This window comes from Oncorhynchus tshawytscha, linkage group LG13, assembly GCF_018296145.1.
Source record: "Oncorhynchus tshawytscha isolate Ot180627B linkage group LG13, Otsh_v2.0, whole genome shotgun sequence".
Lineage (NCBI taxonomy): Eukaryota > Metazoa > Chordata > Actinopteri > Salmoniformes > Salmonidae > Oncorhynchus > Oncorhynchus tshawytscha.
The window spans coordinates 65,915,821-65,931,351 of NC_056441.1; the positions used below are offsets into that span (position 1 = coordinate 65,915,821).

At 43.0% G+C, this 15,531-nt stretch overlaps 1 protein-coding gene across 2 annotated transcripts in view; it reads left to right on the plus strand.

Annotated features, from left to right (window-relative positions):
- LOC112266134 (membrane-associated phosphatidylinositol transfer protein 3-like) overlaps positions 1-15,531 on the plus strand; it is a 130,604-nt gene that overhangs the window by 64,531 nt on the left and 50,542 nt on the right. For both annotated transcript variants that reach the window (XM_042296207.1, XM_042296208.1), the window contains exons 7-10: positions 772-912; positions 1,885-2,078; positions 5,492-5,649; positions 6,532-6,702. In XM_042296207.1, the coding sequence (XP_042152141.1) occupies positions 772-912; positions 1,885-2,078; positions 5,492-5,649; positions 6,532-6,702 (664 nt within the window). The remainder of the gene's footprint in view (positions 1-771; positions 913-1,884; positions 2,079-5,491; positions 5,650-6,531; positions 6,703-15,531) is intronic.

Here is a 15,531-nt window from a genome sequence, read left to right on the forward strand (position 1 = left end):
ACTGGTCAAAGTGTCCCCCAATATAGGGCTTCACTGGCCAGGTGGGTCCGTCCTCCTAAAGTGTCCCCCCATAAAGGTCTTCACTAGCGAGGTGGGTCCAACCTCTAAAGTGTCCCCTCGGCTCCCACAGGGTCACACTGACTCACTAGAGATACTGTGATAGTCATACTGTAAGGAACAAGGGAGGAGAAGAGGAGAGAGAGAATGGGAGATCTCATTCCCTTAAATCTCTCAGGCCAAATCCAATAATGTGCTGCAGTCCATTTAATGGAAGCCAATCATTTCCAGAGGAAGTGATGATTGGGATAGAGAGGGCTGGGTAATCCTCTGTGTTAACTGTGGGGACTAGTGTCGCCAGAGACCTGCAGCTTTATCATGCCGTATGCAGACCCCATTAACTCTCACACACCTGTGGACAATCCCCTCTCTGATAAGGACCTGTGTTCAAAATTACTTCATCTCCTTGCATAACTTTGACAAGATTTGTGGGCATAACGCAATTCTTAGTCAGGAAGCCAAGTACAATGGTGGCACGTCAAACCAATTAAGGAGAAAATTGTGTTGTTCCCTCAGACTGAGTCAGTCCTAATGAAGTGTGCTATTGACATTCAGATTCAACTGTGGATCTGAACAGGCACGGGGCCCAAATATGCCTGCTGGGGAGGCTTGGCAGCCTACATTGATTGAGTGGAGCGAGGTTTTCTAAAACGGTGTGTGTGTACTGCATGTGCGTCTTTGTGTGCGTGCATCTGTGTGTGTGTTCCCGTCCAGGTGTGTGTGATGGGCGACTGTGTGGGAGGTGTGCTGTGCTTCGACGCCCTGTGTTTCAGCAGCAGCAGTAGTAGTAGCCAGAGGCAGCATAGCAGCCCCAGCCACAGCAGCAGCAGGAACAACAGCACTGAGAGCCTCAAGGTAGGAACATGACACATTACAACTCAATCAACTTGCTCTCTAACATGTTCTGTAAAACTGCACTTGTGGATGCCCCTAAGAGAATTTTGAATTGAGGCATTACAATTTCAGTTTGTGCTTTCTGTGCTATTCAACTATCTCCCCATGGCGTGTAGCTAGAATTGTGTAAGTTCTTCTCTGTTCAGACAGCTTTCCTCTCAGAAAATCTCTCCTACCCCATGCTATCCCAGCCAAGACCTTGAAATTACTCGGTGTCCTCTCAGTCCTGAGCTGGCCTGTCTTTTCCTGTTTGTTTACACCCAGTTACCGTAGCACTGCATGATCCCCTGGGCTGCTCTTTCTGTCCGAGCCCCTCCTCTCTCCCCTCTCTGCTCTCTCTCTTTCTCTCACTCTCTCTATATCTGTTCTCCTATTTCCCCTCTCCTCTCTCTAACCTCAAATCTACTCTGCCCACTTCTACTCTCCTGTAGCCTCAAACATAAAACAGGATCAAAATCTCTCTGGAGTTAGCAGACGTGGGTTGAAATACTTTTGAGGGTATTTCAATTACTTTCAGAGACATTTCAAAGTAAGTAGTTGAATATTAGAATGTATTTGGAAATACACATGGAAAGTATTGGTTTGTATTTGAAAAATACTCAAACACAGGCAAGTGTATTTTTAAATACAAATATTTAAATACTCCATGCATTTAAACTCAGGTCTGTTTGGTCCTAAGGCTATTTTAAATCATGTATTTAGAAACAAGAATTTGAACAAAAATACTCATACACAGAAAACAAGTATTTCAAATAGAAATACTCAAATACACATGTATTTAAATCCAGGTCTGGCAGCTAGCCAGCTCCCACATTCTCATATGTGCTGAGAGAGAGGGATTAGCAATGAGCTGCTTGTTTTTGTACAGTTATGGTATTTGAGTGTGAGTGAAGCGTGAAGGCTTGTGTCCCTCGCTCTCTTCCTCCCACGCAGGATAACCCTGAGGACAGCCCCTGTCACAGCCCCAGCCTGGGCCTCAGCTCCAGTAAGAGGCTGAGTAAGAGCAACATTGATATCTCGGCAATGCCCAGCGATGGACACAGCCAGGCCAGACAGCCCCTTAGCAGGAAACAGAGCGACTCGTACGATGGAGACACATCTACTGGACAACACAGCTTCTTCAGCAGGTACTGTAGACAGAACAGCACCCTGATGGAAGCTAGCCATAACCCTAACCCTAGCTTCATGTCTACACCCGGCTCAACCCTAACTCTAATTTCAATTTCTATTGTCCTCCAAAAGTGGGGGACAATACCTCCAAAAGCACAATTCATGCACCATGGTTGGATTATGAGGCAGTAGTAACAGTGTACTTTTCCTTTGCTCACTGTGATACACAGTGGGGATTATTCTGCCTTTTCTCTCTCTTGGCAAGGACTCTGTTGACATTCCGATTCAATGAAGATAAAGGTTAAATACTGTATGTAGATACTCAGACTTAGGGAAAATCCCATAATAGTATACTCCTACCATCACATTGTTGCCGTATACCACTGTCATTAGAATCATATCTGAATACATGTTTTCTTATCACGCAGTTCTATACCCGATGTTTATTCCAGACATTTCTAGTGACGTTTTGAATGATGTGTGTATGAGTGCACATCTATCCATCTAGCTATGTTCTCTGTGGTGTGATGGGGTAACCCAGATGTACTGTAGCTATCTGGCCCTCAGCCAGGTTGTCATGGGATGTTTTATTTCTGTGTGTGTCACTCTGTCATCAATATTTGCTGCTATATGGTCCTTTCTGCCTGCCTGTCTACCTGCCTGCTTGTCTGCATTTCTGTCTGTCTTTCTTGCCTGTCTGCTTGTCTGCCTTTCTCTCTGTCTATCTACAATATATGCCTGCCTGTCTACCTTGCCGGCCTCCCTGTCGGCCTGCTGTAGTCTATAAATAGCCAGTGTGCATACTGTAGGAGACTGACTACTGCAGCTATAGCTGGCTGGATGGGGAGCTCCCAGCTCACTACCGTGCTACCAATTAACCAGCACCAAGCAACCAGTGTTCCCATTCCAAGTCACATGTAAGGCTCACGTAGTTATAGTCATATAAATACCATTTTATTTAGAAGGCTACAGTAGCCAGATCCCTGGCAACCTAGGCTGAATCGTAAATGGCACCATATTCTCTATGAAAGTTCCCCCACCCCCTCACAGGGTATCCCCACCCCCTCACAGGGAGGGCACTGCTCTGGTTCAGTTTAGGCTGTTTTTAGAGCTGTGATACCCAGGCATCAGCCCACTCATCAGGGGCCTCTGGGAAGCCTGCCTATCTCTGGGTCACCTGCCTGTCAAAAGCTTCCCTTTTCACCTCAACCAGGGGATTTTACTCTACCCACAGTCCCTGCAGTTATATCTGCCGTGTGGATTTAGGGTAATTAAATATTGCATGGCTGAAGGGTGGGTGGTTGGTGGGCGGTTTGAATAAAGAGAAACAATACCTTTAAAAAATCCGTAAATGTATCATTATTGTGAAATGTATATAGTCTACATTGACGTTTTTCTTTCATTATTTTAGGCTAGCTGGTATTAGTGCTTAAGCCTATACTTTAGGGCTTAAATGTATACGCTCCAAATTGCCGACACAGACAATCGCCAAATAATGCTTTTGAGAAGAGGCAGAAAATGTTATCAATCCATGGTGGAAAAAGGGCATTGTCGAAGGGGGGGATTTTGGGCACAACACCGGATGTTATGTGTGATGATTGTGAGTCGCTATACAAATTCCACAGTCAAAAAACGGGACTTCAAATAGGCCTATGGCATGTCAAGGGAACTGTAGCCTATTGTTAATATGGGTTCAATTAAAACTGCAATCTGGACATCTAACCAGAATAGCCTACAGTTTTTTGGCAAACTTCTGATAATACTAGTCCCGTGTGAATCGACATCCCTGTGTTTTGAGAGAAAAGGTCTTGAGTTTGACAGGTGGCTCGAGGTTTGAGCAAGACAACAATAACTGCTTGGATAAATTGAACGAAGTGCAGCACACAGCCTATATGTGGATGGCCTACCTGTATCAACCTTCACAGTGAATGCTTTTGTTTATACGTTTTGTGCAAATGAACTGAACATCGCCAAATGCATCATAAAAAATTGTGTGCCTATTTAATGCAACCCTTGATGTCAATAGATCGCAAAGCTGCATTCAACTGAGCTACGCGTTTGGAACTAGTTCACTTTCTCATCCATAGCCTAAAAATGCATAACAAGTGCAAGTTAGCTGTTAAGCTCACATCTGATCTGAAGGCAGGGGGCATTTAGGACGTCTTCTACTGCGGATCACTAAAATATCATAATTATGTTCACACTTCCTCAATTCAAATATTATGGCGACACTATACCAAATATGGTTTGGTACGGTTTAGAAACTTGGGAGTCAAGCTGGAGTTCTCAGTGTCGCCTGTTATTGCCTGGAGTTGAAATATCTTCACACCTTGGAGAAAACCTCCAGGATTCTGCCATGACTGTCAATTTATATATGTACTACATTCAAAAGTTTGGGGTTATTTAGAAATATCCTTGTTTCACAAAGAAAAGCACATTTTTTGGTCCATTAAAATAACATAAAATTGATCAGAAATACAGTGTAGACATTGTTAATATTGTAAATGAGTATTGTAGCTGGAAACTGCTGATTTTTAATGGGATATCTACGTAGGCGTACAGGGGCCCATTATCAGCAACCATCACTCCTGTGTTCCAATGGCACACTGTGTTAGCTAATCCATGCTTATCATTTAAAAGGCTAATTGTTCATTAGAAAACCCTTTTGCAATTATGTTTTTACTTTATCATATAGTCAGGCAGTTGCAGATGGGTTATTAGCAATTTGCTGCTGGTGAACAAACAGCTGACCCGCGCACCACTAGTTCAGACCCCAGCAGTAAGAGGTGAATTGATGGAGGGCAGGAAAGTAGTTTGTAATTTAGAGTAAGTGAGAGAGGCAGGTAGTGGGAAGATGAAAGACAAATAGAGCATCCAAGGCAGATTGATTTACCCTTTTAGGCTGGCCACAGACCATAATCCTTCTCTCCATGCTGGCCTTTGTGATGGAAGTGTTAGTTATGGTTAAACTGGAGGGGTCAAGAGGTCTTCTACAGCTGCAGGGTCTGTAGGTTTATAGCCATGCAGTAGGTTTAAGGCCAGTTTGGCTGTTCAAACATCCACAAGCCCCATCCATCTCTCTGCTCTGCCTACTAAGGCCCCAGTCTTGTCTCCCAGATAACATGTGCTTACCACACACATGCTCATCCAACCTGTTATGTACATGCTCACTCAGGACACACACAGTGGATTTAGTAGTAAAATCCATTATAATGAGTAGGGGAGATGCAGTATTTGAATTTGAGTCAGTCTCTCTAAGAACGAGGTAGTAGATTTGTTGTTTGGTATACCCATCCATTTTCTTGTTTTTCTACAGGGATTGCAACATTTGTAGATTTGGTTTATAAAAATAAAACACATTCTCTCTACTTCTCTCTTTTCTTTCATTTCCCTCTCTCCTTCCATCCCTCCCTCCTTCCTCTTCTCCCAGTCTGATGCAGGAGGGGGTGGACCTGCGTCCCGGCAGCAGCAGTAGTCTGATTTTGAACCCAGGGAGGTTTGACTTTGAGGTCTCTGAATGTTTCCTGCTGGGCTGTCCACTGGGCCTGGTGCTGGCCATGAGACGTACAGTACTGCCTGCTGTCCAGGGTAGGTGTTGTTAGAGAAACACACACACTTCTCACACTCTTCTGTGTCTAGGCAGACCCTGATGCAACACCTTCCCCACAATGTTTAGCTACCTCGCTGATGGACCAGATCGATCTTCATACTTCTTTTGCTTGAATACACCACTATGTCAGATGCAGCTTTTTAGAGCCTTTTTAGACTATGAATATATTTAAAGGGCTGCCTTTTCCACACATCACCAGTGGAGGAAAAAGTACTCTATTGTCATACTTGAGTAAAAGTAAAGATACCTGAATAGAAAATTACTCAAGTAAAAGTCACCTACTAAAATACTACTTGAGTGAAAGTCTAAAAGTTTTTGGTTTTAAATATACTGAAGTATCAAAAGTAAATAGAATTGCTAAAATGTACTTATGTATCAAAAGTAAAAGTATAAACCATTTAAAATTCTTTATATTATATTAAGCAAACCAGACGGGGAATTATTTTCTTTTTTTCTTTTTTATTGGCGGATAGTCAGGGGCATTCTCCAACACTCAGACATCATTTACAAACAAAGCATTTGTGTTTAGTGAGTCCGTCAGATCAGATGCAGTAGGGAAGACCAGGGATGTTTTCTTGATAAGTGTGTGAATTGGACAATTTTCCTGTTAAAATGTAACGAGTACTTTTGGGTGTTAGGGGAAATTAATGGAGTAAAAAGTTAAAGTTAGCAAAAATATTAATAGTAAAGTACAGATACCCCCAAAAATGTCTTAAGTAGTACTTTAAAGTATTTTTACTTAAGTACTTTACATCACTGCACATCACATTACACATTTTGTACACACAAGCCTTATAATTTATTAGTTCACAGACTAAGAGCCTACCAATCTCTGCTGTCTGCTGTCCTGTGTCCCTCAGTAAGCCAACTCCGTCCTGCCTGCACCCAGATCTTCAACCTGTTCTACCCCTCGGACCCTTCTGCCTCCAGACTGGAGCCCCTGCTGGAGCCCCTCTTCCACAAGCTGCCCCCCTTCCCCATGCCACGCTACCAGCGCTACCCCCTGGGAGACGGACGCTGCACACTAATAGGTGAGTCAGAGGGAAAGTGTTAATAGAAAATCAATTCAACTATGGAGGAGATACCATTTTCTGTTATAATTGTATCGCCGTACTGTATTCATCAGCTTTTGGGTTTTGCATTTCAAATCCAGTGTGACATATTTTGATAATTCTAAGTAGGTTGGTTCTACACTACACCATTTAGAGCATCTTGACTTAGACTGTTATTTCTGCTACCGCACGGCAAGCAGTACTGGAGCGCCAAGACTGGGACCAAACGGCTCCTGAACAGCTTTTACCCACAAGCCATAAGCCTGCTGAACAGTTAATCAAATAGCCACCCAGACTATTTGCATTTTAGTTTTTTCCTCGATGCACACTCACTGGACTCTACCCACACATTCACACAAACTACACTGAACTCTACCCACACATTCACACAAACTACACTGAGCTCTACCCACACATTCACACAAACTACACTGAGCTCTACTCACACATTCACACAAACTACACTGAACTCTACCCACACATTCACACAAACTACACTGAACTCTACCCACACATTCACACAAACTACACTGAGCTCTACCCACACATTCACACAAACTACACTGAACTCTACCCACACATTCACACAAACTACACTGAGCTCTACCCACACATTCACACAAACTACACTGAGCTCTACTCACACATTCACACAAACTACACTGAACTCTACCCACACATTCACACAAACTACACTGAACTCTACCCACACATTCACACAAACTACACTGAACTCTACCCACACATTCACACAAACTACACTGAACTCTACCCACACATTCACACAAACTACACTGAGCTCTACCCACACATTCACACAAACTACACTGAACTCTACCCACACATTCACACAAACTACACTGAGCTCTACCCACACATTCACACAAACTACACTGAACTCTACCCACACATTCACACAAACTACACTGAACTCTACCCACACATTCACACAAACTACACTGAGCTCTACCCACACATTCACACAAACTACACTGAACTCTACCCACACATTCACACAAACTACACTGAACTCTACCCACACATTCACACAAACTACACTGAACTCTACCCACACATTCACACAAACTACACTGAACTCTACCCACACATTCACACAAACTACACTGAACTCTACCCACACATTCACACAAACTACATTGGACTCTACCCACACATTCACACAAACTACACAGAACTCTACCCACACATTCACACAAACTACACTGAACTCTACCCACACATTCACACAAACTACACTGAACTCTACACACACATTCACACAAACTACACTGAACTCTACCCACACATTCACACAAACTACACTGAACTCTACTCACACATTCACACAAACTACACTGAACTCTACTCACACATTCACACAAACTACACTGAACTCTACTCACACATTCACACAAACTACACTGAACTCTACCAACACATTCACACAAACTACACTGAACTCTACCCACACATTCACACACACTACACTGAACTCTACCCACACATTCACACAAACTACACTGAACTCTACTCACACATTCACACAAACTACACTGAACTCTACTCACACATTCACACAAACTACACTGAACTCTACTCACACATTCACACAAACTACACTGAACTCTACCAACTTATTCACACAAACTACACTGAACTCTACCCACACATTCACACAAACTACACTGAACTCTACCAACACATTCACACAAACTACACTGAACTCTACCCACACATTCACACAAACTACACTGAACTCTACCCACACATTCACACAAACTACACTGAACTCTACCCACACATTCACACAAACTACACTGGACTCTACCCACACATTCACACATACTATACTGGACTCTACCCACACATTCACACAAACTACACTGAACTCTACCAACACATTCACACAAACTACACTGAACTCTACCCACACATTCACACAAACTACACTGAACTCTACCAACACATTCACACAAACTACACTGAACTCTACCCACACATTCACACAAACTACACTGAACTCTACCCACACATTCACACAAACTACACTGAACTCTACCAACACATTCACACAAACTACACTGAACTCTACCCACACATTCACACACACTACACTGAACTCTACTCACACATTCACACAAACTACACTGAACTCTACCAACACATTCACACAAACTACACTGAACTCTACCCACACATTCACACAAATTACACTGAACTCTACCCACACATTCACACAAACTACACTGAACTCTACCCACACATTCACACACACTACACTGGACTCTACCCACACATTCACACATACTATACTGGACTCTACCCACACATTCACACAAACTACACTGAACTCTACCAACTTATTCACACAAATTACACTGAACTCTACCCACACATTCACACAAACTACACTGGACTCTACCCACACATTCACACATACTATACTGGACTCTACCCACACATTCACACAAACTACACTGAACTCTACCAACTTATTCACACAAATTACACTGAACTCTACCCACACATTCACACAAACTACACTGGACTCTACCCACACATTCACACATACTATACTGGACTCTACCCACACATTCACACAAACTACACTGAACTCTACCAACTTATTCACACAAACTACACTGAACTCTACCCACACATTCACACAAACTACACTGAACTCTACCCACACATACTACACTGACACATCAACACGCATCTACATAACACACACCCACACACTACATATGCTCACACACACAAAACACACACACACACACACACACACACATGCATATGGACCCCACACACACACTCACACGTAGACACACTTTCACACACCTTCCCACTCTTGCCATACGCTGCTGCTACTCTGTTTATTATCTATTGTGATTGCCTTGTCACTTTTACCCCTACCAACATGTACATTTGACCTAAATGACCTCAACTACCTCGTACCCCTGCACATTGACTCGGTACTGGTACTCCTTGTATATAGCCTTGTTATTGTTATTTTATTGTCTTACTATTTCCTTTTTGTATTTATCAAAATGTTCTTACTTTTCAACTCTGCATTGTTGTGAAAAGGCTCGTTAGTAAGCATTTCACAGGAAAGTACACCTGCTGTATTCTGTGCATGTGACAAATACATTTGATTTGGTTTGTAGTGAGAAGGCAGGGGTAATGCTAGGATTTCTTAGATTCTGAAACACACACACAAATGCGTGCACATACACACTCTCACACACACACACAGTGGTGGAACTGAGGCTCTCACTGTCTGTTAGCCTTACAGAATCATAGCCGAAGCATTGCGTTTCAAAGTCATTATAATTCATCCTTTGGTGTGGTACGTTACCCTTAGACTGCACACGTACAGACCTGTGTTTGTGTGGTGTGGTATTACTGGGCTAGATGTGTCAGGGTAGGTAAGTATTAGGGCTGGCTTTAACACCCTAATAAAGCCCTGATTTATTTAAATAATGTTTTTAGCCTCCTTTTGGGACATTGAGACTTAAACATCTTGCCTCTGCCCCTGCCTCTCTCAAGGTAAATCACTGGGAGGGAGTAGTACGAAGGCTGTACAGTATACTGGAACCTACAGCCGTTCTGGTTCTGTCAAGGGGGCGAACCTGTACATCAAGCTGCTTCACGCTACCGAAACAGGAGAAAGGCTCCTGCCCTATGGAACATTCTGGCTCGGACACTGCTTACTTATGGTTCATAAGGGAGTGCCACAGACCTAAAATTTTCAAATTAACCTACTTTGTGAAGTAACCACAAAAAATTACAATAATGTCACAGCAACATCAACAACAGCAAATGATATGTTAGCAACTCCCCATATTAGGAAACTGCTTACTCACAATATGTGTGATCATATTCAGAAGTCCCTCTCAGTTAGAAAACATGATGTTTGATTAGAGGGGAGGAGTCTCATGGTGCATCAGTAGTTTGAGAGACTGGTGTTGTGCAAGACTTTCACACTCTCACAGTCTGCCTCCCAAATGGTATCCTATTCTCTATATAGAGCACAAGCAGTGCACAAACAGTGCTCTATATAGGGAATAGGGTGCCATTTGGGACACAGCCACAGTCTCTCACAGCTTTACTGAGTTTTAATTACACCACTAAATCTATTGATCAGGCTCAGAGGCTGTCAAATTATGAGTTAAATGAAAACACACCCATGCAGGCACACACACGCGCATACGCAGGCACACACACACACTGAAACACCCCACTCATTTCCCTTGGTGCTATAATGTGGTAATTAGTTAAAGCGATGATGACATGGAGAAGCGATCAAATCCTACTCCCATGGGTAAGGCTCTACCATCAATACCCATCCACATTGTGGAAGCTTTATTGTGACGAAGGGCAGTAAATACAGAGAAAATATGCTTTCTGTTTGGTTGTGTTTCTGTTGACTGAGCTTAGAGCTGGATGTGAATGAGGATCATCTGGTACTGTAATAGATAAACAGCTAATGCTTTCGAGCTGTCAACTTCTGAGTTTGTATGGTTATGTCTTTCATATCGCACAGGGAGAGTTCAGTCCTTGCATTGCACGGCAGCAATATTCTACACGCACACACACACACACGTACACACACACATACACACACACACAGAGAGAGAGAACAGTATACCTTTGAATCTGGGGTGTAGTGAAGGCCACAGTATAATCCTGAAAATCTCCTCCTTCGGTCCCCTGTCCACCACAACCTTGGTGCTTTCATTCTCCGTAATCCCTATCTATAGCTCAGACCCTCCATACTGATAGTGGTGTTGTGGTCCCTAATCGATCTCCTGGTTCTCCTGGTAGCTCCCTACGCCTCTGTCCTCACCCCTCTCCTACCCCCCTGCCCTCTTCTCTCACCCCTCTCCTACCCCCTGCCCTCTTCTCTCACCCCTCTCCTACCCCTGTCCTCTTCTCTCACCCCTTTCCTACCCCCCCCCCTGCCCTCTTCTCCCCCTTCTCCTACCCCCTGCCCTCTTCTCTCACCCCTCTCCTACCCCTGCCCTCTTCTCTCACCCCTCTCCTCTCACCCCTCTCCTACCCCCTGTCCTCTTCTCTCACCCCTCTCCTACCCCCTGCCCTCTTCTCTCCCCCTTCTCCTACCCCCCCCCTGCCCTCTCCTCTCACCCCTCTCCTACCTCCCTGTGATTACCTCCCCTCAGATATTGTCATATTTCTCCCAATTTCTCTCTCTCTCTCTCTCTACCTCCTGCCTCTTTCTCTCTCTCTCTCTCTCTCTCTCTCTCAGAACATGAAACTCAAGCATCTGACCCTCTTTATCCCTCTCTGTTTCACCCGCAGTCTTATTTTCTTTCAAATATTTTATTTTATATTTTGCATTATATGACAGTCACCAACATTCAGAAGATTCTGTCTTTCTCTCATCTCCCACTCATCCATCACTCTCTCTCTGTCAGACTCTCAACCTCTGTTTCTCCTCCAGCACACATCATTAAAATCCTGGTGGTGTTTCTTTCTCTCTACAGAGAGTGCGTCACAGTCAGTGTCCCCTGTCTGTGTGCAGTGTGCTGTGAAAGACAAAGTTCCCACAACACTGAAGTGACAGAGGATGAGGGCTCCACTGAGAGTAGAAGTAACAGGGCTCATTAAAGATAGCAGATAATTGATTGAGTGTGTGTTTTTTACATTTATTTGACTAGGCAGGTCAAGTTAAGAACAAATTCTTATTTTCAATGACGGCCTAGAAACAGGGGGTTAACTGCCTTGTTCAGGGGCAGAACGACAGATTTTTACCTTGTCGGCTCGGGGATTCGATCTTTCAACCTTTCGGTTACAAGTCCAATGCTTTAACCGCTAGGCTACCTGCCGCCCCTTTGTTTGTGTGTGCGTTAGTAGAATGTGGTGCCAAAATATTGACTTGCAGCATTTTAATTTAAAGAATATTTGAGAAATTTACCAGACCCATATGCATTGGGTGCGTAACGATGCTCAGAATGACAGAAATCACATTTAGATGATGGTTATTCATAACAGAACATACAACTCAAGAATGCAATGAAATTTTGAAAAGGGGAGATCTAAAGATGCAATAACTAGCATGGGTTGCTAATATGACCAGCATTGTGCCTTTGGCTACTGGACAAAGAAGCAAAGTTTATTTGAAAACATGAGAGAATTATGCTACTGGTTTCAATGGCATATTGAAGTCTTTATAAAATAATTGTCTTCACAATTCTATGGTCTTATTTTACTTTGAAGAAAGGTAAGACATGCCTCATAATATAAAGTAAAACATTTAGGTTTCAAACAGTTAAGTATATGTTTTCAAAATGCTTACTGCCTCCAAAGTGTTGTGTAATGCACTGAAGCCTCCCTACTGTTTCTTATATGCACTTGAATGGAGAATGGTAAGTGCGCTTCATTTACCAATTGGGAAATAAAGCTATTTTTAGTAGCTCTTTTTAATCGTGGCCATCAAAACAGTTTTTAACACACGATTGCATTTAGAATTGTTAAGCAATGATTGGGCTTATAAAAGCATATGTTTCACACCAGCAGCAACATGAGCTTTTTGAGAAGCTGTAGCAGCAGCTCCCGCGCTAGCTGACAGATTTCTGCGGATACTGTAGGCTCTGTATCTGTGTGCTGGGCTCATGTGATAAACATAACGACTAACAAAATCAACCAAGCGCCAATTTAATTCTACAAAATGATGCAAATGAACCTATAGATAAGGATGACTGGTCAAATGTATTTCCATCGACTGGTATTTCCTACAATGAATAGGATCAAATGCATTATTTTACAATGGGATTTTTTTTTTTTCTCCCGGGCAATTGGGCAGCAGCAGTTTTATTTATGAGCTTTTCATTTTTTTATACAATGTAACGGAAACTCTGGTGTGTGTGTGTGCGTGCACGTGTGTTCAAGCATGTGCTTGCGTACGCGCACGTGAAAGGATACAACAGATGAAAGAAAATACCTGTCACACATAGTCACATTTTTACACCAATTGCCATACAACAAAACACTATTTTCACTCTCCCATAGACACACACACTCTAGTATGCTGATTGTTTATTTTCCAACATTGACTTAGCCCTGTGTGACACTATCAAGATGTATGTGACCATCCATGGCACCTTTCCCCATGCCTTTAAAAAGACCAGTCCAAACTGTTGTTTTTTTTTGGCCACCATAACCGCAGGCCTGTATTAGCTCCACCTGATTCCCCCACACGCCTGCCTGGGAAAGCGGCCTGGAATTGGTATTCCGCTGCGGCTGCCAGTCCCTTACAGACGGTGGAAATTAGACTGACAGCCGGATAGCGTGGAGAAGCATCCGATGCTTTGTTTAAACGCCCACTAAAGGTCACAGCGGCAGCAACACAAAGAGTTAACCTCACTGGAATGGTTTTTATTGAAAGTAGACATCCTTTAAGGACCGAGCTGATAGATGATGGCTCACAATAACATATTTTGATATGCAGACATGCAAACACACAGGAATATAATTAGATATAGTAAATACACACTTATACATACACACACACACACACACACACACACACACACACACACACACACACACACACACACACACACACACACACACACACACACACACACACACACACACACACACACACACATAAACACAGAAGCATCATGAAAACAAGCATCCAACACACAAATTGCCTCTCCATAGATAGCTGGTTATATAAAGGAATACAAACGGGGGTCCTCTAACAGATGACCAGTAGAAGTGGAGATGCACTGCTCCCTGTTTAGCATTCTGATACAGGAACATGCTCTCATTGTGTATCTCCAGATCCTACCATCCATGCTGCTCTCTCAAACAGTTCCCCCCTCATCCTCTCCCCCCTGCTGCCCATAATAGAAATCATCCAGCCTTTGTGTTCTACTGGCCCTTTCATAATGTAAAAATGAAAATCCTCACTACTGATGGTTCCGCTGGTTCAACATGGAGAGGACATATCCTGCTGAGAACATTTTTTATTTATTTTATTTTATTTCACCTTTATTTAACCAGGTAGGCTAGTTGAGAACAAGTTCTCATTTACAACTGCGACCTGGCCAAGATAAAGCATAGCAGTGTGAGCAGACAACACAGAGTTACACACGGAATAAACAAATTAACAAGTCAATAACACAGTAGAAAACAAAGGGGGAGTCTATATACAATGTGTGCAAAAGGCATGAGGAGGTAGACGAATAGTTACAATTTTGCAGATTAACACCGGAGTGATAAATGATCAGATGGTCATGTACAGGTAGAGATATTGGTGTGCAAAAGAGCAGAAAAGTAACATGTAATCAAACAGGGTCTGGTCCACCCTCTACATCTGTGGCATCCAGTAATTCACTGCTCGGTAACCAGTAATCACACACACATACAAAAATACAAATACAAAAATCCACATACATGGATGACAAATGCATGCACACATCTTCTCACAGACACACACACACACACATACATTATACACACACAGACCTGCCCTTAAATATGGCTGTGCTTAATGGAAAGTTCTCCAGGCAGACATTCAGGCAGCCACTCAATGAAATGTTTCCCAGGCAGACACTCAGACTGTCTGTTCCTTTCAGAGGAACAGTCAGTCAATGTTAAATGTAATGAGAGAGATCACCATGCTATACGGCAAGTGTCTTACATATAACTGAGACAGAAGACAGACCGACAACAGACTGTGTCTGCATCTCAAATGGGACCCTATTCCCTATAGTGCATTACTTTTGACCACGACCTTGATCAAAAGTAGTGGACTATATAGTGAATAGGGTGCCA